At 39.8% G+C, this 27,896-nt stretch overlaps 2 protein-coding genes across 2 annotated transcripts in view; both read left to right on the top strand.

Annotated features, from left to right (window-relative positions):
* Nucleotides 1–10,117, top strand: part of LOC117025153 (phosphatidylinositol-binding clathrin assembly protein-like) — a 48,011-nt gene extending 37,894 nt beyond the window's left edge. Inside the window, exons 10-11 of the mRNA XM_033110934.1 lie at nucleotides 3,108–3,221; nucleotides 9,928–10,117. Of these exons, the coding sequence (XP_032966825.1) occupies nucleotides 3,108–3,221; nucleotides 9,928–10,117 (304 nt within the window). The remainder of the gene's footprint in view (nucleotides 1–3,107; nucleotides 3,222–9,927) is intronic.
* Nucleotides 10,118–10,171: 54 nt separating this feature from the next.
* Nucleotides 10,172–27,714, top strand: VBP1 (VHL binding protein 1). The gene is made up of 6 exons (XM_033118896.1): nucleotides 10,172–10,280; nucleotides 13,646–13,770; nucleotides 21,581–21,647; nucleotides 22,850–22,948; nucleotides 25,319–25,457; nucleotides 26,555–27,714. Exons 1-6 carry the CDS (start codon nucleotides 10,188–10,190, stop codon nucleotides 26,623–26,625), a joined length of 594 nt encoding a protein of 197 aa, XP_032974787.1. The 5' UTR covers nucleotides 10,172–10,187; the 3' UTR covers nucleotides 26,626–27,714.
* The last annotated feature ends 182 nt before the right edge of the window (nucleotides 27,715–27,896 follow it).

The raw sequence follows: 27,896 nt of genomic DNA, 5'->3' as shown, positions 1-27,896 counted from the left end.
TAATCCATCCCTATCCTTCCCTTGCATTGGAAAAAGAAATAGCAACCCTCTGAGAAATAATGCAGCAAAGGCTCTGTGAGTTAACTAAAGGGAATAGAGAAAGGAACCCTAAAAATAAGGAGGAGAAGGGGTGTGCGTAAGTGGAATAGTTAAGGGAAAGCTGTTCCAGAATTAATAATAATCCAAAATAGGAATAATCAATGTGCACATAACATTCAAGTATAAATTAGTTTACATTCTTTGTTTATACCAAGAGATATGAGCTACTGTTTCCTGCTGATTTTCTTTCCTGTCTGCAAGGGTTTTGCTGTTTGATTTTGTTTTATTTGCCATTTTGCTGTTTGGGATCACTTCCACTCTGCTTTTAAGCAGGTAAAACAATAAGTGGAATTTAATAAGGCTGAAGTTTTTCTTATTGTTTAAGACTTCCAGTGGGAGAAATTTATTAAGACAGGTAGAATATCTGGAATTTTCCTGATTTCAGGCTTTTTTTTTTTTAATAAATGATTTTTTTTTAATTTTATTGGGGAAGGGGAACAGGACTTTATTGGGGAACAGTGTGTACTTCCAGGCCTGTTTTCCAAGTCAAGTTGTTGTCCTTTCAATCTTAGTTGTGGAGGGTGCCGTTCAGCTTCAAGTTGTTGTCCTTTCAGTCTTAGTTGTGGAGGGCGCAGCTCAGCTCCAGGTCCAGTTGCCATTGCTAGTTGCAGGGGACACAGCCCACCATCCCTTGCGGGAGTCGAACCGGCAACCTTGTGGTTAAGAGGACACGCTCCAACCAACTAAGCCATCTGGGAGCTCAGCAGCAGCTCAGCTCAAGGTGCCATGTTCAATCTTAGTTGAAGGGGGTGGAGCCCACCATCCCTTGCGGGACCCGAGGAACTGCACTGGCAAACCTTGTGGTTGAGAGCCCACTGGCCCATGTGGGAATCGAACCAGCAGCCTTCGGAGTTAGGAGCATGGAGCTCTAACCGCCTGAGCCACCGGGCCGGCCCTGATTTCAGGCTTTTTATCCAACCCTTTTCCAACTCATTTTAGTCTGTTATTTCTGCCCTGCCTGTTTGGCAATTATTTCATGATTGGATGTTTTTCATTACTTAGTTAAAATTGTTTGCAATCACCATTTTTCCTTTTTGTAGTTTTGGTGCACTGCATAAATTTCATGTAATGTAATACAAGTAATGGAAACTCCAAAGCCATCCAGTCCACAAACCTCACCACCAAGTCACTGAACTCATGTTTTTGTTGGTATCAATTTGGAAAAAGGTAAAAAATACAGGAAAATACAGAAGATAACAAACATCCATGCTTTGATATCTTGAATTACTAAATGTTAACCTTTTATCAGATCATTTTTAAATGGAATTTTCCAAATAAAACCAGTCTCCAGTCACCCTCCATTACTTCTTTTCCTCTCATTCTCTCTTGATCCTATTCCAATGAAGGATTCTGCCTGCCCTTGTTGTTCTTATCTCAGTCACAAGTGACGTCCATATTACCATATCCAGTGGTCACTCCTCAGTCCATATCATGTCTTCTCAGTGATATTTGATACAAATGACCACTCCTTCCTCTCTGAATGGCTTTTTTCCCTTAACTTCCAGGACATCATGCTCTCAACTGGTTGTTCTTCTCAGTCTCCTCTTTCCCAGCACTAAATACTAGAGTGCCCCAGGATCAATCTTTGAGCACCTTCTTTATGAACACTCAGTCCCTTAGTGATTCCATTCGAGTTATGACTTTGAGTGTACATTTATATACTGATGACTCCCAAACTTATATCATCAGCCTGGAGCTCTTCCCTGTCACCCAGATTTATATATCTAACCGACTAATTGACATCTTCACTTCAATGTGTAATAGGCATCTCAAACTTCACGTGTCTAAAACAACTCCAGAGCTCCCCAAAGCTGTTCTACCCACAGCCTTCCCAGTCACAGCTGATGGCAATTCTGACTTTCCGGTTGTTTGGGTCAGAAACCTTGGAGTCCTTCTTGATACCCCTCTTTCTTTTGTGCCATATGTGATTCATGAGCAAATGCTATGGGCTTTATTTTCAAATGCATCTTCAGGTTTTCTAAGTCACCATCCTCTCTCACCTGGATCACAGCCTCCTACCTGGTCTCCCTGATTCTGCCCTTGTCCCTACAGTCTTTTCCACACTGCAACCAGACTGAGTGGCTTAAGTATATTTTAGATCAAGCCACTCTGCTGCAACTTCCCCCCGTTTCTCCTAGAGTAAAAGCCTACTTCTCTGCCTTCATCTCCTGGCACTCTTGCCTTTCTTAGTTCATTCTAGGCGTAGGGCTTCCTTGCTGTTCTGTGAGCATACCTGGCACCCTTCTAGCTCAGGGCCTTTGCACTTACTGCACCCTGTGCTTGTAGCACTCTTTCCAGATACCCATTTTGCTCACTACCATATTTCCTTCAGGGATCTGATTGAATGAGTCCTTTCTTGACTACCCCATCTAAATAGCACCTCAGCATTACCCAGGCACTTCCAACCTCCCTTACCCAGCATTAATTCTCTCCATCGGACTTATGAACAAACACCTGATATATGTTTGTGTTTGTTTACTGTCTATGACCCCCGACTTCTATGTCAGCCCCTTGAGTGTAGGCTCTTTATCTTGTTCACCACTGCATGCAGACTACGGAGAACAGTACCTTGGACACAGAGGCTACTCGGTAAATATTTCTTGAAGGAAGACAGGAATAACCCACACCTCTGTTAATGGGCATTTAGGTTGTTTCCCCAGTCCGCTTTTCAACCTACTTCATGTGATAGAATTTGATAGTTCTCTGTCCTTCTCTTAGTCGGCTCTTCTTTTCCTGTCAGCCAGCCAGCACATACTCATTAAGCGACTACTATGTTTCAGGTATGTTTTAAGAGCTGGCAAAAGAGCGATAATCAAAAGAAACCAACATCCATGGGCTTGTGGGATATACATTCTAGTGGGGGGTGGGGGCCACAACCAATAAATAAAATAAATAAAGTGTGAAGAAAATTAAAGCAGGGAAGAAGTATTAAGAGTATTGGGGTGGGTCTCCAGTTTAAATAGGCTGGTCAGTGACCTTTATTGAGAATGTGACTCATTCTTGAGCAGAAAACTCAAAGAGGAGGGAAAAGAGGCTATGTGGAAAATTATTCCAGGGAAAGGGAATGATCAGCACAAAAACCCTGACGAGTGTGATGAGAGAGTGGATGAGATCACCGAGGGGTAAGTATAAAGTGGCACACAGGTCCAAGGAGTTAGCCCCGGGATGAGCTGTCATTGTGGGCATAGAGATGAGGAGGAACTTGCGAAGGAGGTAGAAAACGCAGGGCTAGTGAGGGAAGCGTAATGCTTCTTGAAGCACTCTCCCCTCTTCGATTTGGGAACACCACATGGTCTTAGTTTTCCTCCTGCCTCACATCTCCCTTCAGTCTCTTTTTGGACTTCTCTGTATAACCTCTATGACAGCTTTTTGCCAGTTAATCTCCAAAAGAGGATTAGAGTATTACATGATGCTAGGTGTGACTGTATGCTAGAAGTAAATGAGGACCCACGCCTGGAGAAAGCAGACTTAATAAGAATAGAAGGAAACAGGGTAGGTAGAGCTGAGATGCTCCACAGGAAAGGATAGGCCATTAGGGTCCAAATCCCAAAAGGAGTGTGGTAGATTCCAGGTTGGTCATCAGTAATCAAAGGGCATCTATCGTCAGTATAACAGTGCTTGAGGCAAAGTGTGTGGCTTGCAGAGTAAAAACTGAGGGGCCCCATGAAAACCAGGTTATATCATGATTCTTTCCAAACAAGTGAACAGAATAGAGCCCATTTCCTAGTGAGTAGAGCTAACAGGAACCAGATACAAAGTAGCCCCAGTGTTGGCTGGATTATGGAATGGGGATCCCACTCCTCAGGTGCGAGTAACCACAGACCCAGGTGGATCGAAGGAGGCATACACACCTGGGTTCCCTAAAAGGAATCAAGACACCACACAGAGCTATTCCAGGGTTCAACATCTAATGGCATCATGGAAGTGGACCAGTATCTCCATCCTGGGCAAGAGTAATTTTGACGATTTCTAAGCAGCACTGGTTTGTACAGCAAAAAGTCTTAGCACTTTACTCAAGCTCTTTGTTTAGTCCTGCAGAGGTGGCAGCCCTGTACACTGAAGGTAACTGGGAGCTGCTTCTAAATTTCTGGTATAGGGTTAAGACAGGAGAAAGGACGGAAAAACTTAACCTTCAGCTTAAGATGTAACATTACTATCAACTAAAATTCTTTTTCACTTTTCCTCCATAGGGATAAAAAAACATGCCTATGGGTATTTTTTAAGATCCAAGTGCAAAACCTAATAGTAATCTTTGTTAAACTTCATCTTCTTCATTTGGGACCCTATCTCTAGCCTGTCTAGAACATTAAGGTTTCTGATTCTATTTACTATATTAGTTATCCCTTCCAATTATATGTTATTCATATGCTCAATGAGCACGTCTCTACATTTTCATTGATAATTTGGATAAAGGTAACCTGGAGCACCAAGAACAACAGTCCTGCAGCACATCACCAGAAACCTCTTAGCAGGTCAATACAGTAATCATTAGCCTTTAGATATGAGCCATATGAACAGTTTCTAATAGCCAGTTGTCCTTGAGTACATCCCATATTGCTTCAACTTGTGAGGGCGAAGCACAATAGATAAAGAGAAGTTGGCTTGGTTAATCATGCCCAGGAGTCAGTGAGGACCTATTTCAGAGCTTTAAACGGGAAGCAGATGGTCAGTTCTATATTAATGGGTCTGTGCAACCTTCTTGTATCCGTCCTTCATTAAATATCCTTTTATCTTCTGAATATACCGGGGATGCCAAAAAGATGTATACAAGTGGAAACTTTGGTCAACATTGTTCAAGCAGTAGTTTGCTGTAATAAGAAGTGTCTGGATGCTGATGGAACCACTTTGAGCACCTCTTGTAATTGCAGAAGTCACACGTGACTTGTAGTCATCTTTTGTTATCAGTATATATTATTACAATTTTAATAGTTTTTTTTTCTTTCTTAAAATGTGTATACATTTTTTGGCACCCTCTGTATTTTAAAACCTGTAAACATCAAATCATCACATTGTATATTTTAAATATATACAATTTTATTTATCAATTATACCTCAATAAAGCTTCACCCACCCCCTTGACCTGGTGTGCCTGCCCTGCCCTCACTCCTTTCACCAGGAAAATTCCTATACATCCTTCACTTTTCAATGGTCATATCAACTCACGTACTTGTACTAAAATAGTTCATCGAAGACACATACATACCATTATATATTTAACATGTTCCATGTCTACCTATAAACTTCTATTTCCCATGAGGATTATTGGCCTTGAGATGTAGGAGTTCTATTTCTCATAAAGAGTCCTTGCTTTTCAAGAACTATTCTTTAGGTCTTCTCACTTCACACTTTCTCACTAGCAACTACTTCACAGATCTATTTTTTTCTCTCTTTTATGTATCTGGCACATAACATTCCTTTCAATTGACATTCATTAAAGGTAAAATTTACTCTAGAGGAGCTACTTGTTCTCTTGCATTAAGAGAGCAATTTATTACCAATTAATTGTTCACTTTTTCTTTTCTTTTCCACTCGAATTCATAGTATTCAACTCCAGTGATACCTTCTTTCCTAATGGAGCCTCAGGACATGATTTATGCCCAACCAGGCTTAAGGACCAGCAGTTATCTCAGTCCATTAGAAAGAAATAAGGTATGTTTGAGCTGTTGCTCCTTGGGGCCTTGGTAGAGATGTGCAGCCACTGGAGGCAGGATCAGTGTTAGAACTGAGTTTTACAATATATATGTCTTTTGTGCACTGTTTGTCACAGAAGAAAAACTAATTCTAACATTCTCATCGTTGTAGAAAGACACAGATCTATGCAGACCTGGTTCTCTACAAATTTGTTTTGTTAAACCTCAACTGGGTTCTGGTAGCTATTTAGCAATTCTTTTTTTCCCCCCATTGATTTAACCAACTCAACTGTGACCAGTGCTGGAGAGGTGGGTAACTCAGCCTGGAGTTTTCAGAGACAACTTCCCGGAGAAGTGATACTTAAGTTGAATGCTAAGATTTAAAAATAACCATTCAGTGGAGTAAGGAAAGGATATTCCAAACAAACAGATAGGAAAGCACAAAGCACCATGGAAGGTTCAAGGAGGGAATGATTAATTGAGGAGTGGAAGGTTTCAGGGCAGAGAGTCTGAAATGATAAAGATTTCCACCCAGTAGATGTTTAGATGATAGAAGTTTGGCATTAAAGGCAGAGAAAACAGCTTGAGCATAGAAATGGAAACAGGCAGTGGTAACGTGGATGAGTATAGCTGAAGCATATGGGAGAGTGCCATGATCCACGTGTTCATTACCTCAAGAGTATTGTTTTCTAAAAATCTTTGTAAGATTTCTTCCTTCAGTCTTCAGCCAGTGTATTGGGGCCCCTGGTTCCTGAATGTTTGTCTTAGGAGGCCGGACCTCCTAATAAGTAGACTGACCAAGCCTTTTGTGTATAATAATATTTGTAATTTATTTTATAGCCACAAAGAAATATATGGAGAAATGATGTAAAATTTATATGTCTATCTTTTACCCAGACACAATCTGTGTAGAAGTACCGAAGCAAAAAGATTGAAATTTAGAGGTGAAAAAACCAAGATCTTTCCCAGCCTGAACTGAATCACCCACATCTTCCAAGTAAAATAAACATTCAGTGAAACATCAATACTTTTGAGATTCTTCAATTCAGTGTTTTGGAGGTGATGCACTGTATTTCTCTTGTTTTAATAGTTATCCTTCAAAATGATCAAAAACTAAAGTTAATATCTTAATCTCCCCTCCCAAATAACACAAGGACCTTAGAACACTTTTAAAGTACAAGGGCATTCCTACCCAACTTATATACTATGGTGGTCCAGCATTTTAGCTCTGCCCCATTCTATTAGCCTCTGAAATTAAAAGTATTAGTATTTATAGAAATAGTTTTTGTTTAGATTTAGTTAGCCATGTGTTTAGGTTTTTTGTTTGTTTGTTTACCATCCCTTCTTGCCTTGGAATCCTTTCCCTCTTCCTGAAGTACACCTTTTAGAATTTCATTTAGTGTAGTTATGCTGGTGATAAACTCAGTTTTTGTTTACCTGAAAATATATTGCTTCATACTCATTTTTAAACTAAATTTTAAATTGATGTACAAATACAAGGTCTATTAACATTCTTGTACAAGTCTTTTGTAGATGATTGTCGCTACATCTCTCAGGTAAATATCTAGGAGTAGAATGGGTGGGTCATACAGTATGTGTTTGTCTAAAATTAAAACTTCCAAAAATTTTCCAAAAATGACTGTACCACTTTATTCCACCAGCAATGTGTGAGAATTCTAGGTGCTCAAAATTCTGGCCAACAATTACTGCTGTCAATATTGTAAATTTTGGCCATTGTAGTGGCTTTGTAGTAATGTCACATGTGGTTTAATTACATTTCTCTGATGAGTAAGCAACTTTTCACATACTTATTGGCCATTACAATATTTTTTTTTTTGTGAAATATCCAACTGTTTTGTCCATTTTAATGTTTTTCTTTTTTTGATTGATTTATAGTTCTTTATACATTCTGAATATTAATTCTGTTAGATATATTACACAAATAATTTCTCCTAGTCTGTGGCTTGCCTTTTCATGTTCTTAATGGTATCATTTGCTGAGCAGGTGTTTTCTAATTTTGAACTCCAATTTATCAAGTTTTTCTTTTATGATTAGTGCTTTTTGTGTCTTCAGAAATATTTGATTATCCCAATGTCATGAAGATATCCTCCATTTCTCTTCTCGAAGCTCTGTAATTTCAGTTTTTGTTTAGATCTGTGATCCTCCTAAAAATACATTTTTATGTTTGGTGACAGGTAAGGGTAGAGATTTACTTTTTCCATATAGTTACCTAGTTGTTCCTGCAACATTTGTGAAAAATAAATTCCTTTTCCCTTGGGTTGCCTTGGTACGTTTCTTAAAATTCAATTGATAACATGGGGATGTAAAGTACAACATAAGGGAATATAGTAAATAATATAATAACTATGTACAGTGACATGATACTAGATAATACTAGATTTGTTTATAACACTAGATAATACTGGACTTATTATGGTGATCACTTCATAAGTTATATAAGCATTGAATCACTAAGTTGTATACCTGAAATCAATATAATATTATATATCAACTATAATTAAAAATAAAATTAAAAAAGGCATCAGTGAATTGGGGGTGTTTGGGACAGTTAGCTGAATAATAAAACTTGCATCTGGAGATAAAAAGTAAAATGAATATGAATAATGAGAAGATTTTTTTTAAGCAGCTGCAAAAATAAAATGTGTGGATAATAGGGTCTTCTTTGTGAGGAATCATATCATCAAAAGCATGACTTTGATCTCACTAAATAAGAATCCCAACATATGGCATTAATTCACAAGTTAAAATTTCAATAAAAGATTTGTTTCCCCCTAGACACAACACACACACACACACACACACACACACACACACAATTGACAACCTATTTATGGGTCTATTTTTTACTTTATTTTGTTCCTTTGATCCAAATGTCTGTCTTTAGTCCAATAACACACTGTCTTGATTATCATAGTTTTCTCTGGGCCTCAAAGTAAGGTAGTATTAGTCTTCCATATTTATTCATATTTTTCAAGATTGTTTCAGGTATTCAGGTTCTCTTTGAATTCCAGGAAAATATTACAATCAGCTGATCAATTTCTATGGAAAAAAGTCCTCTAGAACACTGACTGGGACTACATTGAATCTACAGTTAAATTTGGAGAAAATATACATACAGATATCTTAACAATATCAGCACTTCCAAACCATGAACACAGCATAACCACAGCATAACCACTTATTTATTCATTCAGGCATTCTTTAATTTCTCTCCATTTATTTGGAGTTTTTAACAGTTACTAGTGTATTTCATTATATAATTACTGGTAAAGACTAACTGGAACTTTAAGGGAACATAATTAGTCAATAGAGTCTATGGGAAGAACTAAGGTTTTTGGGAGGAGTTCTTACACTCTAACAGCGAGAGGCCTACAGGAAGAACTCTATGTTTATATGGTAGTAACTTCCCCTTCCCTTAACTCCCCTTTCTCTTCCATAAATACCCTTCCATCTTTACAGGCAGGCCAGAGTGTACATGTGGCTTGCCATGTCTGCATGCACTGGGTTACAACCTTTTGTTTTCCCCCAAATATATTCCTTTTGGTGCCGAAACACCTAGTCAATATTATTTTTCAGTTGACACTACTAATAGTTTTGTTTTTTAATATTTTCCCCTGCTTCTGAGTTGTCTGTTATGGCGCATGTCTCCTGTGAGAGTAGTGCTCTTTATGCACTCCTGTTCTCAGGACTTCCAGAACCCAGGGGACCCCAAGGCTTTCATAAGTCAGGCAGCCAAAGAATTGCACTCCTCTAACTCAAACATGTACTTCATCCATGTTCAATAGGAAGCAGTTACAGAAGTATGACCCATTGTCCCCATCCTCCCAAGAATGAGGAGTGAGAAACCTCAGGGAGCAATAGGACAAGTCTCTCAAGGTCTGGCTGGTTCTTACTAAATGCTATTCTTGCTAAATGTTGAAATATAGCACAGTATTTTGCAGATGCAGCCATAAACAGGATGAGCTTGACAGGTACTCAACTGGATAGGTGTAGCCAACTGCAAAGAAGAAATCAACGTGCAATTAACCAAATAGTGTATAAAAGCAATGAATGGCCAAGCCTCCCTTGAGGAGACAGAGCTTTGGCTATGTGAGTCCCATCTCCTTTAATGACTGCAAGTAAATTACCCACCCACAAAATCCCCGGGACCCCTTTTTCCAGGCGTCCCTTTTTCCAGGAGTCCGTATTGGTCCTTCCTGCACAACCAGCTTCTCCTCCGCAGCCCTTCCAAACTTGTCACTCACCTGCGTGCAGCCAATCAGCACCCACAGGATGGGCGACAGCGCGAGGGAGGAGAAGGAGCGTCTACTTCCTGTTTGCCTACGAATGCGCAGACTCGCAAAGGAGGGGCGGGCCTGCGGGTGTGAGCGAGCCAATCACGGACCCGCGGCAGCTGGCGGCTGGAAAGGCGGTTAGTCGTGCGCTTGCTTCCCCAAGATGGCGGCCGCTAAAGATGCTTGTGGCTCAGGAGAAGTGGTTGCAGGAAACGGTCGGCGGTACCACCTAGGGATTCCTGAAGCCGTGTTTGTGGTAAGAGATACGCTGTTCCTAGGCATCTTGACGCTAGGCCGCGACCCCTTCCTTCCCAGTCCCCACCCTGGCCTCCACTGTTGGGGGAAGGAGTTGAGCTGAAGGTTCGGCGAGAGAGCGCTCCGTCCCCTCTCGCGCTTCGTGCGTGGACAGACTGTGCTGTGTGCTGTGCTGGGACCTGCCCCAGGGGAAACGCAGTCCGAGAAGGCCCCAAAACAGAAGAGGGCCTGGGGAGGGAGGACTCGGGAGCGGGGCGGTCTGAGGGAGCGCCCCCTAACTGCTTACTAGACACCAGGATTCATCCCCTGCTGCCTGGAAAAGGGGAGGCAGTGAGAAGCTTGAGACTCAGCCTAGGTGTGCTGGTGATTCTGTGCTTGCCTCCACTCCGGAGATGAGGTCTTGTACCTGTGTCTGTGCCCTGGATGGCTGAGAATAGGAAATAAAGCCTAGTCTGTTGAAGGAATGCGGTGGTCTCTTGCCTTGGAGGAATGATTTTACCCACTCAGTTCTGGCTGAGCTACTATAAAATCTTAATGGAATTTTCCCGACCTTTTGGTTTGTACTTATATTGCCTTATCTCTGCCTTTGTCTTAGTCATATCTCCTTCAAAAGACCCATTTCTTTTACTTAAACTACTTTTATATACACTGTATATTGCATATTTGTATTTGCTGATTCAGTTTTGTAGTTATTTTCTTCAGTCATTTCGTATTTCCTCCCTGAGCTGTGCCATTTATTTCTTTACATTTCTCTCTCAACTAATGGAAATGAGATAAAATTTGTTGAGTGCCAGGCATTTTCCTAATGCTTTTACAAAACTCTAGGAGGTAGGTAATGTTATCCCATTTTGTAGATGATGAAGCTGAGGCACAGAGCCCTCGAATAACTTCCTCCGATCCACACAGGGTGTAAGTGAGTTATCCAGGATTTGAACTTGGGCAATCTGTGGGGCTGGAGAGCCCCTCTGTGTACACATCCTGCTCTGCTACTGGGAGGAAAGGCAGGTCACCATGTTGCTCAGTGTCATTTTCTCCTGGTCCTAGCACAGTGCCTGACACATAGTATAAACCCATAACTAGATGTCAAATTGTATTTCCATAGTGCCTTAAATACTTCATCCTGGTGCTCAGCTAGAGTTGGCTTCAAAAATCTAATTCAGGATGACAAACTTTATCTGAAGGCTTTAGAAAAAAAGTCTTATCTTAAAGTGCCCTTTTCCCCTAAAATTCTATGGGTTATTTTTTTTTTTAGACCTTAAAATTTCTGCCAACATGATATGATAAGCCATCCAAATTTTACGTAATTATTTTTATGTTCCCAAACTAATGGGACTATCATGGTGTTATAGAAAGAATAATTGCTGCTTAGTCTTGAGCATATTGTTTTACTACTTTGAGCCTCAGTTCCTTAACAGAAGTAGCGATGACAATACTTACAAAGTTGCTATGAGAAACAGAGAATGTGCTTTCAGTATTGCAAGTTGATGCTTAATATACAGTGGTCCCTCGGTATCCATGGCGGATTGGTTCCAGGACCCTCCTACCCTCATTCAAAATCTGCAGATGCTGAAGTCCCATATATAAAATGTCGTAGTATTTGTATTAACCTACACACATGCACATCTTCCCATATACTAAAATCATCGCCAGATTACATATAATACCTAATAAGATATAAATGCTATGTAAATAGTTGTTATACTACATTGTTTAGGGAGTAAGTAGTACATGTCAGCAACAAGTTAACATTTTTTTCAAATATCTTTGAACTGCAGTTGGTTGAAACCACGGACTCCGAACCCGCCAATGTAGAGGGCCGACTGTATATTGTCTTCTGTGATGAAAGGCAGTATACCATACTGGTTAGGAGTCAGACCTCTCCCTTTTCGCATTCCCAGTGGTGTAGTAATTTGTTTTCTTTTCCTGCTTGAATTATTCCTTTCCCCGTTCTCCATTTGCTGACCTCTTCATCTCTCAACACCTAATTTCAGATATAATCTCCCTGTAGTTCTTCCTGATAGTACCCCAAATGGAATTCTTGGCACTTTCACGTTTCCTTAGTACGTTGTATTGTAGACATAGCTAATGTTTATTATCAGTTACAAGCTGTTGTGTACTCTTCTAAGCATTTTACACATTCTAAGCATTTTAATGCTAACTCATTTAATCCCCTGTGAGGAAAATACACTTTTTATTTTTTTAATTTTACAGATGAGGAAATTGAGACAGAGGTTAAATAACTTCCCTCAACTCAACACATTGAGTATGTGGTGAAGCCACGATTCAAACCAGGCAGCCCTGGCTCTTAACCTCCAACCTATGCTACTATAGTTAATTCTCCTTGCTACACTCTAAGCTCCTAGTAGTATGTCCCCCTGTGCTAGAAACTGGCACTTATTTTCCTTTCTTGCAGTTTTACTACCTCCAGGAAGATGGTATCTCCATTTTACATGCAAAGTTCAGCCATTGCCGCTCCCTCACCTTTTGAATTTCTTTTACTGTCTCTAGTTTGATGGCTTCATAGTTCACGCTCTTGCTGTGTTTCTCTTCCTTTTTCTTCTTCTTTTGGCTAAAATAGTCCTTTACAGTTAGTAAGCATGAATAAGAATAATGATGTAGAGATGCCAGAAACCGTAAGATAATTGACTTTAACTTACAATGAAGGTCTCAAGTTCTTCAAAGAACTGGAAGTCTCGTATAGACTCTCCTTAAAGTTTCCATCTATTTTCATCTAGTTCCTTATCTAATTAACTAGCTTTTCTTCAAGGATCAGCATGTACTATACAGGTTAAAAATGCTACTGGGTTTTACTTATTTTCTTTTGCTTATTGTTCCTGTTACAAAAGATTGCTCTGTTTACCTTTTAGTTATACTTTATTTCAACCACTTGATACTTAAGGAGGTATTTGTGGCTTGCCTGAGGAACCTAAGGACCACATTTAGCATGATTTCTATGGCAGAACTTGTTGAATTAAAAATTTAAGTAACAAAATCAATAATTTTGGCACGCAACCTGTGGAATCATTTTGTAGCTAGGTTACCTAACTAGGCAATGTGTTTGACTGTTGGTAATGTTCATATTTTACTACTAAGGCACCGTGGGGGAGGCATAAAGAAGGCAAGGTCATTTTTCTTTCTCTATACATAAATAAAAAAAAGAGGAAGGTGGAGGAAGAATAAATTAGCTAAAAAATGTATATGCACTGAAATGGTCTCTAACTTTTTTTAGTTAAAAACAAGCCTTTGAAGAAAAAGGAACATGAGCTTTCTTTTCTTCTGTGTTTCATAAATTGAGCTAAAGAAGTAAAAAATCAGATTAGAGGTAGATATTCTAATGTTTTAAATGTATTATTTTTGATACTAAAGGAAGATGTAGATTCCTTCATGAAACAGCCTGGGAATGAGACAGCAGATGTAGTCCTAAAGAAGCTGGATGAACAGTACCAGAAGTATAAGTTTATGGAACTCAACCTCGCTCAAAAGAAAAGGAGGTAAGTGTAGAAATTTGCAAGTTTTTAAAAAAATTAATCTTATATGTCTTAAACTTTAAAAAAAATGAGACATTTACGTGCAATAAAATAAGATGTTGAATGTTCAGTGTGATGACTTTTCACAAAGATATCTACTTCTGTAACCATTGCTCAGATCAGTATTTAGAACATTCCTATTACCCAGGGAAGTTGTCTCCCACCCCTTTCTAGCCAACTCTTCCCACTTTCAGAGACAATCACTGTTCTGACTATTTTCACCATAAATTGGTTTTGTCTGTTCTTGAACTTTATATTACTGGAAGCATTTAGTAGCTACTGTTTTATGTCAGGCTTCTTACACTTGGTGTAATGCTTTCAAGAGTCATCTGTGATGTGTGTATCAGTAAATTATTTTTTTTTAGTGCTGAGTTATGTTTCCTGTGGATGTACCACCATTTTTATCTGTTTGCCTGTCAGTGGACATTGGGGTTGTTTCCACATTTGTTTTTAAGTCTTTGTGTGGATATATGCTTTCATTTCTCCTGGGCAAGTTTCCTAAGGGGTGGAATTGCTGTATGATTAAGTGTATGTTCAATTTTATGAGAAACTCCCAAATCCTACAAGATATCTATACCATATTACACTTCCACCAGCAGTGTATGGGAGTTCTAGTTATTCCACATCTTCACTAGCACTTGGTATTTGAAAACATAATAGAATGAATATTGAAGACCCTCAGGCTGACTGGTTGTGAGGACTGGCTGTGACTATAGTGCAGAAGCTGTTGTGCAGGGGCTGACACTACAGAGCAGGATTCCCTTTAGCGGGGCTCTGGTGTCTGCCCAGTCTGCTCTTTGGGTGTGTTGTCCTTGGAGGCGGTTGGGTGATGCACTGGCTCAGTCTGAAGCTAGCCACCGGATGTGCCAGCCCTGGGGCCCACCGCAGGCCAAGTTCAGCCGCAGCCAGTGTCCTGCCCAGGGCCACCTGGCATGAGCCACAAAGCAATCCACAGATGACTGCCACCTAAAGTGGGCTTGGAGGTGCTTTGAGAGGCCAAGCTGAAAGGCGGTGAACCGTGGCTGGCTGCTGCTGGTGCTGGGTTTAGGGCTGCTTAGCAAGAGGTACGGGGCACATGGAGGTGAGATGCTGCTTATTTGGGGTTTGTGAACCTTTGAGCGATATTAGGAAAGTGCAGCATGAGCTAAGGCAGGCATTTAGCATGGAAAAGCCACTGGAAGCGGCTTCGGTGTGCCTGAAAGTTGAGTGCGGCTGAGTCTCAGGGAATCAGGGCAAATGAACAGTGCTAACCAAGTTGATGGAGACTCAGATATATGCGTCTGGGAGGCGGGAGGGACTCCAGCTACCCTCCATCTCACTGAGCCACAATCTTCACTGGTTTTCACAGCCAGAAGTTACGTGGACTTCTCTCCCCGGCACTGGAACCCTGGGCTGGGAAGCCTGGTGTGAGGCTGAGACCCCTCCCTCCTGGGGGCGGGGAGCACCTCTGCAGCTGAGATATCCCTCCTAATTTTTAACAGTCACAGGTGGGTGTGGGACCAGCCTGTTCCGCATCTCTCCCCCTCTTACCAGCCTCGAGATGGCTTCTTCTGTGTGTCCTTACAGGTAGGGCTTCAGTTCGGCTAGACTTCAGGTGATTCTCAATGATGGTTGTTCTGTAGTTTCCTTGTACTTTTGAGGTGGTTGTGAGAAGAGGCAAGTACAGTGTTTACCTACTGCGCCATCTTGACTGAGATCCCCCCAAGATTTCATAACTAATAGGCATAGGACAAAGGTTTCCTTGTTCTTATCAACTGATGGTTGTTGGTGTCCATTCAACACCAACAGGAAGCCCCAATTTGGGGTGCAGTGAAGAAGGATACTTTATTCAGGGCAAACAGCTCAGTTGTGATACAGCACAGCTGTAGAATAGCTCAGTAGTGTTACAGCTCAATCATGAAGCAGCATGGCAGCGAGGTGGACCTGGGTCCAGGCCCTTCTCTGGCTACGTAGATAGCTCTGCTCCACCTGCTCTTCTCCGCTCTGGTCCAGCAAGACATCTTTGGTGTTTCATCTTTGGTGTTTCAGCTCCATCCAGGGAAACACAGCCTTGTTTCCTTGTTTGGTGGGAAGGGAAAGTGTGCTGTCCCAACCAGAGGGTAACTGACTTTATATAGACAGAAGTCCCCACCCCTGGGCTTCTGTTGGTCCTTCTTCATGCAAATGAGGACTCCAGATCCTCACAGTTCGGTCCAAAAAACACTGTTGTGATTGGTCAGAATGGAACCACTCTGATTGTTCCATGAAGATGCTGATGGGAATTTAGCTGAAGACCTCCTATTGGACAGGAAAAGCTTCAGTCCTGTTGGTTAAAATAGGATTCCAGGAACTCCTTTATAAGGGCTGGCTCAGGTGGCAGGGGCACAGGGCAGGCAGGCAGTTCAATGTGCAGTTTTCGTGAATGAGAGGCCCCCTGTTTAGAAAAGGCTGCTAGGCTCTGTTTTTAAGTTTGAGCCCAGTTAGCCAGCAGGAGCCTTTCTTGGTAGGTATATTGTTTCTCAGGGTCCACATTCTGAATCCTGCTCAAATCAAAGCCCTATCCACCTTTTCCCCTTTCGTTTTTTTTTTCCCCCTCTTCTTTCTTTCTGGAATGTCCCTTACCTCTGTGATATCAGCTATGCAACAAAAACTATTTTGGGGCATAGTTGAGTTGTTCTGCAACAGATGGCTCTATGTAGTTTGGGTACTAACCTTTTTCTCTGCATATGTTGTGAATCTTGTCATTTAACTTTACCTTCAGCTGTGTAAAAGTTCTTTAGTATTTCATAATTCTCTTGTGGCGATCTCTTGGATACATGGATTTATGCCTTTTATTTTTAACTGGAAATTTTGCGGTTGTCATTTTTTATTTTATTGTTTTTTCCTATCATCTGTTAATTTTTTTGTGTGTCCTAGAATTCCTGTTAATGTGGATGTTGACACTTCACTTCAGTTTTTCCCTCTATTTCTTTTTATTATTTCCTCTCTCCTGCTGACTTTGGTAACTTGTCTTTTTGGCAATTAGATGGCTGTCCACGAGTTTATTTCAACCATTACATTTTTTTATACCTACTAGTTTTGGTTGGTTCTTTTATATGTACTTGTTTCTTCTTCATATCCCAATATCCTATCTGTTCTCTTTGAGGTATTTTAAATACTTACTGTATAATCTTCTCTTTAGTATTTAATTTTATTTCATCTGATAGAGTTTATTGTCTTTATTTTATTATAGTTGAGTTTATCAGATTATCATTTATTTTCCCTGTCAACTCATAGTCTCTGAAGGGTATTAGTCACTTTGGCCAGTAATGTATGTGGGGGTGGGAAGAATTGAAGTCCCTCTTGGTTTGAGGGGTAGGAAGAATGCTGCTGGTGTTCTAATGTAGGGCATGGCCATTGGACAAGTGCTCCTTCTCCCCAACCAAGTCACTTGGCCTGTGGGGGATTCTTTCTGTTCTTCTGCCCTTGGCAGCCTTCACTGTCATCAGCCCTGCGTGTGGGAGTGGGGAGGGGAGACTGCTGACGGCCAGTGATGTCTTCTCAGCTCCTCAGCCTGACCTCCCTGCCTCTGGCCAGTTCTGTTGTTGTACCCTGTAGCAGTGATGGGATCGGTATTGTGATTCACCCAGGGCAATTTAGAGGGAGAAAAAAACACCTAGAAAGTTCTCCTTTAGTGGTATTTCCCTTTTGAAGACTTGGTCTACTTCCCTTCTAAGCTACCGTGTTTCCCCGAAAATAAGACCTAGTGGGACAGTCAGCTCTGATGTGTCTTTTGGAGTAAAACTTAGTATAAGACTCAGTCTTATTTTACTATAATACAAGACCGGGTCTTATATAAGACCAGATCTTATATTAATTTTTGCTCCAAAAGACGCATTAGAGCTGATTGTCCAGCTAGGTCTTATTTTCGGGGAAACAGGGTACTGACTGTCCTCTCACTGCCCTGCCCACCCCCAGGACCGAGAGATTTCTGTTGTCCATTAACAGAGAGCAGATAAGTTGTGTTATAGTCGTAATTGAAGATTACACGGCAGTGAAAATGAATGAGCAAATCCTCAGAAACTAATTGAGTTTAAGAAGCAACCGCCCCCCCCCCACACCAGTCCATATAGCACTAGACTGTATTAAGCTAAGAAACCAGTAAAGAGTATATTGTTTAGGGATACACATAAATGTGATGAAACTATTTGTTAAGTTAAAAAAGGGACTGTGAACACAAAGTTCAGGAGAGCTGCCATCTCTTGGGATGAAGAAAGGTGGGGAGAGCTGTATTGCTTGGACATGCACAGTGGCCTTGGCCATCTGGTTCCTAAGTTGGCTGGCTGGGGTTTCAGCTGCTTGATCAATATCCTTCATAATTTATATATTACATGTAATATTTATACTTACAAAACATAGAAACCATTTACATGACCAAAAATCTTGATCTGCACATACTTCTTATGTTGTATGTATATCAGATATTTTATAAAAATGAATGTGTCTTACACCTTCCTAGCATTTACCCATATGAATATATATATATATATATATATATATATATATATAATAGGAAAATAAGCAAAACTGACAGATGTGCAACATCCATATTGAATTGTAAAGAGTTCACAGAACACTAGCCTTCAAAGTAAGTCAAAAAACACATGCTAAGTGAGTGTTTCTAGATTATTCACTGCACTATATTACCAGATAGTGATATGATATTTTTTAGCAGCAGGCTCATCTAACATTTCTTGCCAGGTTAGTAGCACAGTGTATGATAAAGTTTTTTCTGCTAACCTTCACACCTGCTGTGACTTCCTTTATATGATGCAATACATTCATTTTCATTATCAATATTTACATTTTATTTACATACCAATCTCCAATAATATTTAGTTAAATGTATTCTGAAAGAACCACAGCTTTGTTTTGTATCTTTAATCTGTTTTTTCACAAATGACATTGATTTGACAGGGACCCCAGAACTGTTTTGCACATTTTTCCATTCAAAAGACATTAAAACCATGGGCAGTTTCTCATCATAAAAAAGAGCTAAACCTCAGTGACAAAAAAAAAAAGAAAAGAAAAATGACTAAATGAAAACTAAATGACTTTGAGTGTTTTCAGCATCAGCATATTTTTATCTCTTATTTTCTTCTTTTTTTTTAATTGGAGAATATTGGGGAACATTGTGTTTCTCCAAGGCTCATCAGCTCCAAGTCGTACTTCAATCTGGTTGTGGAGGGCACAGCTCAGCTCCAAGTCCAGTCGTCGTTTTCAATCTTTAGTTGCAGGGGACACAACCCACCATCCCATGCGGGAATCGAACCAGCAACCTTGTTGTTGAGAGCTCGCGCTCTAACCAACTGTGCCATTCGGCCACCCCTATCTCTTATTTTCTTGTCAGTGAGGTTAATTTCTGTTGGGAATCAGTTGCTAGTGATTTTTAAAAATTATTTTGTAATGGACTTTATTTTTTAGAATAGTTTTAGGTTCATACCAAAATTGAGCAGAAGGTAGCCATTCCCCAAAATATGCACAGCTCCCCCCATTATCAACTTCCCCACCAGAGTGGTTCGTTGGTTACAACTGATGAGCCAGTATTCATATATTATCATTAACTAAAGTCCATGGTTTACTTTAGGGTTCACTCTTGTGTTGTACAGTCTGTGCGTTTTGACAAATGCACGATGTCATGTATGCACCATTATAGTGTCACACACAGTAGTTTCACTGCCCTTAGAATTCTCTGTGCTCTGCCTTTTCATTCCCCACAACCTCTGACAACCAGTGATCCTTTTCCTGTCTCCAGTTTTGTCTTTTCCAGAATGTCATGTAGTTGGAATCATATAGTATGTCACCTTTTTGCTTCTTTCACTTAGGGATATGCATTTAAGGTTCCTCCATGTCTTTTCATGGATTGATTATTCATTTGTTTTCAGTGCTGATAATACTGTATTACATTGTTGGATGTACCACAGTTTATTTATTCATTCACCTCCTGAAGGACATCTTGGTTGCTTCCAAATTTGGCAATTAGGAACAAAGCTGCTATAAACGTCCATGTTGAGGTTTTTGTGTGGATATAAGTTTTCAGCCCCTTTGGGTAAATACCCAGGAGTGTGATTGCCAGATCTTATGGTAAGAGTGTGTTTAGTTTTGTAAGAAACCACCAAACTCTCTTCCTGAGTGGCTGCCCCAGTCTGCATTCCCACCAACCATGGATGAGAGTTCCTGTTGCTCCACATCCTCACCAGCATTTGGTGTTATCGGTGTTCCAGGTTTTGGCCAGCCTGATAGGTGTGTGGTGATATCTCGGTGTTTTCATTTGCAATTCCCTTATTCATATGCTGTGGAGCATCTTTTCATATGCTTATTTTCCATCTGTGTCTTTGGTGATACATGTGTTAAGGTCTTTTTCGCCCATTTTTCAATCAAGTCGTTTGTTTTCTTACCGTTCTGTTTTAAGAGTTCTTTGTATATTTTGGATAATAGTCTTTTACCAGATATGTGTTTTACAAAGATTTCCTTTCAGTCTGTGCCTTCTCTTTTCATTCTCTTGACAATGTTTTTTGCAGAGCAGAAGTTTTTAATTTTAGTGAAGTCCAGCATATCAATTACCCTGTTTCCCCGAAAATAAGACCTAGCCGGACAATCAGGTCTACTACATCTTTTGGAGCAAAAATTACTGTAAGACCTTATTACTGTAAGACAGTAATTTTTGCTTCAAAAGATGCATTAGAGTTAACTGTCCGGCTAGGTCTTATTTTCGGGAAAACAGTATTTCTTTCATGGATTGTATCTTTGGTGTTTATGTAAAAAGTCATCACCACACTCAAGGTCATCTAGATTTTTTCCTGTGTTATCTGCTAGAAGCATTATAGTTTTGTGTTTTTACATTTAGGTCTGTGATTCATTTTGACTTAATTTTCGTGAAGTGTTTAGGTCTGTGTCTATATTCATTTTTTTGTGTGTGTGTAGGTATCCAGTTTTTCCGGGCTTGCAGTTTTGCTAGTAGCTATAATATAACTTACCTTTGAGTCTGATCATTCCCATCATTATTTTCTTAAATTTCTTGTGTTCAAACCAATGATCCATTTATAATTTTAAGAGTAGTTTTTATCCAACTTGAAAATAAAATAGCATTTATCAACGTAAAAGTTAATGAAAAATTAGCCAAAGCTCGAAAGAATCACAAAAATGCATCGCATCATAATGTGCTGTGTACCCATTTAGGCGACACTGCACACTTCTTGCAGTGTGACAAGCGCAAGCACAGGGCAGCTGTCGCTGCACTTGTCTGGCATTTCACCGGCTGTGGTGTTCGCGTCTGTGTCCTAAGGGTACTCGCCAGGAGCAGAGAGGTGGTGGTGTCCGGTGGTTTCAAAACTTGGAATATAATGTTTGAATGCATGTTATTTTAAAATTAGTCCTTTTAAAATATGCAGTTCTAATCACATGTACAACCTCTGAATCACCTCTGTGGAATATGGTTTGCTCTAGAAATGTTAAATACTGATGGGGTGTTTGACATAGAACAGGGCGTGGTACACAGTAGGCATTCCATAAATATTTGCTGTCATATCTAAATGTCTTAGTACTTATTTATATATGAAATATCTGAAATGTCATAGATATTTTAATAAAAATGTACAAAATACCTTAAATATAAAATATCTTAAATGTTTTATATTTATAAGGAGTCCTCAAGAAGATATCAATAGAAAATGCACGGCTTGTAAGACTGTACCTTGGTGTTCATTATTCTTGCTGTAAAATGCTAAGTTCAAGTTCATCTTTTTCTGATTCACAGACTCAAAGGTCAGATTCCTGAAATTAAGCAGACTTTAGAAATTCTAAAATACATGCAGAAGAAAAAAGTAAGTGTATTTTTGTTTGTAAATATGAGCGAACAGGATACTTCAGCAGAAGTGCATCTTTGTTGACTGGTTCCTGGAAGATCCATACAGCCTTCTTCAGCACATGCACTGATGTTATGGACAGTGTACTTGACTGATGAACGTAGCTTTGTGGCTCCCCCCCCAAATCAGGTTTAATTCTAGGGGCCACACTTCTGGGATTATTTTATTTATATATAGTATATGCAAACTTCAGTGCAAATTGAAATTATGGTGGGTACAAGAAGGTGTCTTATTTTGAGGTAGCAGCATCTAAGTCTTGTCATTGTTACTGTTCTCTGTCAGACTAAGGATTGAGTCCAGGAAGTACAGAGCTGGAAGGAATCTTAGAAATTATATTTCCGGTTCTCATTTCACAGTTGAGGATATAGTTACAGAGGTTACACTTGACCAGTGTCACATAGCTAATTATTGGCAGAACTTGATTCGAGAACCTGAGTCTTGAGCCAATACTCACTAAATAAAAGCAGACTATAAAAATTAAATTTCATAGGCATGTTGTATTTAAAAGAATATGTATATGTGTATATACTGGGGTTGCCATTTAAACATGTGTACACATGACTTGTATTCATCTTTCATTATTGGTATATATTGAGTATTACAATTCTAATACAGTTTTTTTTCCCCTTAAAACATGTATACATTTTTTTGGCACCATCCTCTGTATATGATTTATTACTTGACTGGTAGAATAACTGCATTTCCAGTACGTTATTTTATGTGGTAAGCTTTATAAGAGACTTCAGAAAACTGGTGGGCTTTCTGAAGCACTGAAAAAATAATAGCTACCTCATGAAGAGAGCTTACTCTACCAGGCAGTGTGTGTGTGTGTGTGTGTGTGTGTGTGTGTGTGTGTGTGTGTGTAAACTGATTGTGGCAGCCTTCACTGGTGTAGGGACTATTTGTTATCCTTATTTTCCATATGAGGAGCCTGCGGCACAGAGCAGTTGTGCCATATGCCAAAGTTGCGCAGGTAGTTGAGCCAGAATCCATGCCCTCCGTGCCCCACCATCTGGCTGCAAGCATTCGTTTCTTTGAGTGCTACACTTGGTTTGCATGATGGTCCTGCTTTAAATGGCTTAGGTCCGACTGTGGGCGTTCTCCTTTACAATCTTGGCATTAAACTCGCCTGTTTACAGTACTGTCATTTTTTTTTTAAGGAATCCTCCAGTTCACTGGAGACCAGGTTCTTACTGGCAGATAACCTGTACTGCAAAGCTTCCGTTCCTCCTACTGATAAAGTGTGTCTGTGGTTGGGGGTAAGTAAATGGAATAGCCACAGCTTCCTGGGCTGACATTTGTAAACTAGTGCACGACAGTATTGTTTGAGCTGTGTCAAATGCTTATCTCCCTTTGACTGTAGAAGGAATGAAGGGGTGGAGTTCAGGTGGTCTATCAGAAACCAACTGAAATTCGGAAGAGGGGGAGGTGAAGATTGCCGGCCAAAACACGCTCAAGTCTCTCCCAGTCAAAGCAAAAGTGGCCAAGGCCTGCTTCCCCGCCAGCTAATGCTTCACCTCTGAAATGTAACAGAAGGAAAAGAAATAGAAGTAAAATAGCCTCAGATAAATGCTGCTTCCCAGTAGGACTTTAGAAGTTTTAGAAAGGTCTCTCTAAACTTACGGGGGAAAGATGATTACAAAAACCTTGAGGTTGGAGTCCACTTTTTAAACCATATACTTCAATTTTAGATTATTTCCTAGACCTTGCCTTGATTTTTCCTGTCTTATTTATTCCTCTCAGTCCCCTGACCAACCAGCCAAGCCATTCCTGACTGTCTAACTAGATGTCCATAGGTCAAGTTGCCATACAAAGTAGCAAGCCAAGTGTACTGCTTTCAGCTATCCCCACTGCGAGGGTTTCCCCTTGCTGCTGTCCTGTAGCATCACTCCTGAGAGGCATATGGACAGATTAGTACACAGAAACTCACTTCTCTGTCTCTTAGTTTCTCCTCCTGATTTTTGTTAGTTGTAACATTTTCAGAGTTTATACATTTAATTCTACAACCATAATTCCCATCCTTGTTTAGTTTTGATCTGTAAGTGGAACAGCTATTCACCCAGTGGCTCAAATCCTAGGGTGAGTCATTCCTCCTTGGCTTCTCTTTCCCTCGACCCCTATTCCATCAGCAAGAGGGGATAAGGAGATTCCATAAATTAGACTGGGATGAAGGGGGGCTCTCTAAGAATTACAGCTGGAGCCCACCTGACGTCTCACACCGGGTGAATTCCAAATGGTCATATACTTCCATGAAATACTCAACCATCCAAGTTTAGGCCAAATCCTAGATGACTTATCTTGTAACCTTGGAATAAAGATGGTTTTCTTAGGCCACAAAAGTTAGAAATTATAAGCAAAGTTAAAAGACAACAGGAAAATGATTTGTCACTCAGAGCATAGCACAGGCCTAGCAGGTTTGCTGGGTGCTGGGTGACGTGTTTGTGCATGTCAGTTTTGAGATGCCTCTTAGACTTCAAGTGTGCTTGTTTAATGAACGATCAACTAAGGAGAAATACTTGGCACAGGGTACTTTGTAAATGAATGATGGATTTTTTTTTGACACGAATGACGTGTTTTTAAATGTATTCAATTTTTTCTTGTTAAAAGTAACCAAAGTACAAAAATTTTCTGAAAAAAACATAGTAAGAAACAACAGCATTTGACACCGAAGAATGAGATTGTGGTTCTGGGATTGGAGAGACATGTACTTTTCATTGAATATTTGTTTTGTCCCAGCTGAATTTGTGTACAGTTTTCTAATTATCATGGATTGGGTTATTCAGTCATTAAGTATTTATGGAGCACCAGCTTTGTGCCAAACACTTTCATGCTGCCTCTCTAATCCTTAGAACAACCCCTTGAGTAATTTTGAAATTTCATTTGTCAGATGAGTAAAGTGGTTTAGGAAATGCCCGGTGGTAAGTCAGGTGGGAGGAGTTGTTCAGAGCTGGGAAAGGTATGGCCCCCACCTCCAGAGTGCGTGCATCCCCAAGTATGGACAGTATCACCAGGTCTTCAGAATACCTGGCCTTCGATCCTGGCATCTGTCGGAGGTAGGGAGGGGACAGGGAGAGCTGTTTTCCTTATCAAATCAAATGTAGGTAATACATAAAAACTTCTAAATTATTGTAGCTTAAGCTCAGAAACAACTATGTCAGTGGATTCAAGTGTTAGGCAGTTTAGAAAGATAGGATTTGGTATCTAAACGTATTGGGTCTTCTCCTGATTTTTCCATTTACTTACTAGCTATGTAAGCGTAGGCAACCTGGCCTCTGACCCTCTGTTTCCTTAACTGTAAAGATGAAGATAACTTGCCTCACCAGGGTGGTTATGAAGGGTAAATGATAGAACGTATATAAATATTTTCTCTAACCCAAGGTCAATAGACTTCTGTAAAACGCCAGAGTCAATATTTTTGGTTTTGCAGGCCACTCGGTCTCTGTGACAACTACTCAGCTCTGCCACCCTGGCATGAAAGCGTGAGTGGAGAAAAGCTGGGTTCCAACAAAACTGGGGACAAAAGACAGCCAGCTGGGTTCTGCCCGAGGGGTGAGGTTTGCCCACCCCCTGCTCTGTTCTACACAGTGCTGTGTAAATGTTTAGTAATTGTCATGACTTTCTCTCTTCAGGCTAATGTAATGCTTGAATATGATATTGATGAAGCTCAGGCATTGTTGGAAAAGAATTTATCGACTGCCACAAAGAATCTTGATTCTCTTGAGGAAGACCTTGACTTTCTTCGAGATCAATTTACTACTACAGAAGTCAGTATCCTTTCTTTAAAAAGAAGCAAAAGGAGGAAGCATTCTTATTTGCATGCTTTAATGAGAAGAGTGTCCTTATTTTCAGGCCATTGACCTCTTTTGGCCCTGGCCCTCCCCCAGTGCACCCCGGGTTCCAAATCACGCCAGTCAGTTATTATCCTCACCCCCTCAAATGTGCTATACCCGTTGCATTTCCCCACTTTGTTCCTCCTACTTGAAGTGATCTCCTATTTACCTTGGGCTACTCCTTTTTGTCCTTCATATTTCACCTCAAGTATCAGAACGTTGTTGGACGTTTTCTAACCCCTTCAGGGTGTGTTGTTGTCCCTCCACGCTTACTTAGTGCGGTTCACATAGTGCTTTGTTTGTTCTCCATGCCAGACCGGGAGCTCTCCGAGTGTAGGACCTATGCTTTCTCTCTTCTCCACTGCATGTAGTACATGGCAGGCATTGCAGCCTGGAGCGGGGTTTGCATGTGACTGGTAATGGGAAGACTTCATCCAGAGAGGAAAAAGACTGTGCCGTTTCTAGAAGATAAAATGGGACAAAGCCTAGATGACCTTGAGGATGACAGTGACTTTTTGGATAAAGCACCAAAGGTGGGGTCCATAAAAGAAATAATTGACATGCGAGGGCCTAATGCAGGGTGCCGCCTGTGGAAAGGAAAAGATGTAGATGCTTAATAACTTGAGTGAATGTCCTGTTAAACCAAAGAGAAGGTGAGAGATAAAATTACTGATAATTAAATTGTACTAATTTAAATATTACATATCAGGATATGGTTTGAACAGTTTTTGAAATTTCGTGGGTGGGGCTATCTTTAAAACTTGACGGTGTCGAGGACGTATTTGTTAATTATAATATAGTCATTAACTAGATACGCTAAACAGTTGATTTGAGGCTTTGACTTGGTTTTGGTGGAATTTTGTTCCAGTAATTTCTTAGCAAACGATATTATGGCAAGATGGCTCACAACACTGTTTGTCACCAGTATTTCTTGTGTGTGATTTCTGTCTTTGATTCAGTGTGTGAGTGAGTGCTTAGTCATTGCCTATGTTCTCTTTAGAACTGCATTTGCATTTTCTTTGACAATTCTTACAGATATGGCCAGGGTTTATAACTGGGATGTAAAAAGAAGAAACAAAGATGAGTCCACCAAGAACAAAGCATAATGCTGGCAATGAAAAATGGGGTTCAGTTTTCCAAACATGTTACTTTAAATACCCCAAAGTTTGTCCTTAAAGCTTGATTTGATTTTTAACAGTAGGAATGATCATTAAAACTTTCAAAAAAGGTAACCACCATTTTATTTATTTATAAAAACAAAATTAGTTTCAAATATTTTATGGAATCAACAGTATTTTTATTTTTATTTTTTTGCATTTCCAACAAAATAAATGCTTCCATCATTTTGTTTGTTTGTCATAAGAAAAATCTTAGCTGAAAACTGAGCTATGCTATGAAAGCTGAATTCTGCATAGTTTAGCACAGTTTGTTTTTTATTCGATGTATTTAAACCAGTTTAGAAGTAGGAAAAATAGTTTGAATATTTGCAAAATTATTTTTCTTTAGTATATGTGTGGCTTTGTGTTCCTCTCTTGCTATTATTTGTCTTACATAATTGGAGTTTCATGAATTACTGATTAGCCGGTAACATCTATTATAATATCCTGTACTTTTCAGGAAATGGTAATTTGCCTTCCTAAACAGTAAGAGAGCTATGGAGACAACATTGTTTTCTTACCTTATATAAGTGCTCAGTGTCTTTGCAATGCCAACATAAGGGAGATTTCAGCCAACATGAAATAACAAAATTACCCACTTAACTCTTGGCTAAGGCAATTTTGTATTTAACAGTTCTCCAAAGCAGCTGAACAGGAATATTAAGATAAATACAAGTCTGCAACGGTTGAAAAGATTTGTGAGCTTTTTTTATTTATGATAAAGCCTCATAGAAATAATAGAAAATCCCCATGGAAAGGTATTTATACAGTGGCTAGTAGTGGGTGTTCCAGAATCTGGTAAAACCACAAATGTATTATTCCATCTCCATGTAGTAAAAAGTATACTTGTACAATGTTTTGTACTTGTATTTCATGATATTAAAAAAGTGAAGTTAAAACTGTGGCATGGCACCTTTTTTCTTGTTATTCTTCCTGAAGTTAACGTGGGTCTTTTCACCTATTTGTAAAGTTAATTTACTTGTACGTATAACTAGCATGTCCTGAGAACTTCTTATGTGTGTAGAAAAAACGTAAAATCCCTTTGGAAGGAATGCAGATACGCAGACAATCGAGAAGTTAAAGCTGAACGATCACAAAGTTTCTTGAGTCAGTTTTTCTTTCATAATTTTAAATTTCCATATTTTAGAATTTGAGGTTTGTAAACATCTCGAGATATTGTAAGTGTTGCTTGTTCCCAAACTTGACTATGGTAAGTATAT

The sequence above is a fragment of the Rhinolophus ferrumequinum genome, chromosome X (genome assembly GCF_004115265.2).
Source record: "Rhinolophus ferrumequinum isolate MPI-CBG mRhiFer1 chromosome X, mRhiFer1_v1.p, whole genome shotgun sequence".
NCBI classification, from domain to species: domain Eukaryota; kingdom Metazoa; phylum Chordata; class Mammalia; order Chiroptera; family Rhinolophidae; genus Rhinolophus; species Rhinolophus ferrumequinum.
Note: the sequence above shows the minus strand (reverse complement) of the source record. Positions and strands in the feature narration are given on the sequence as shown.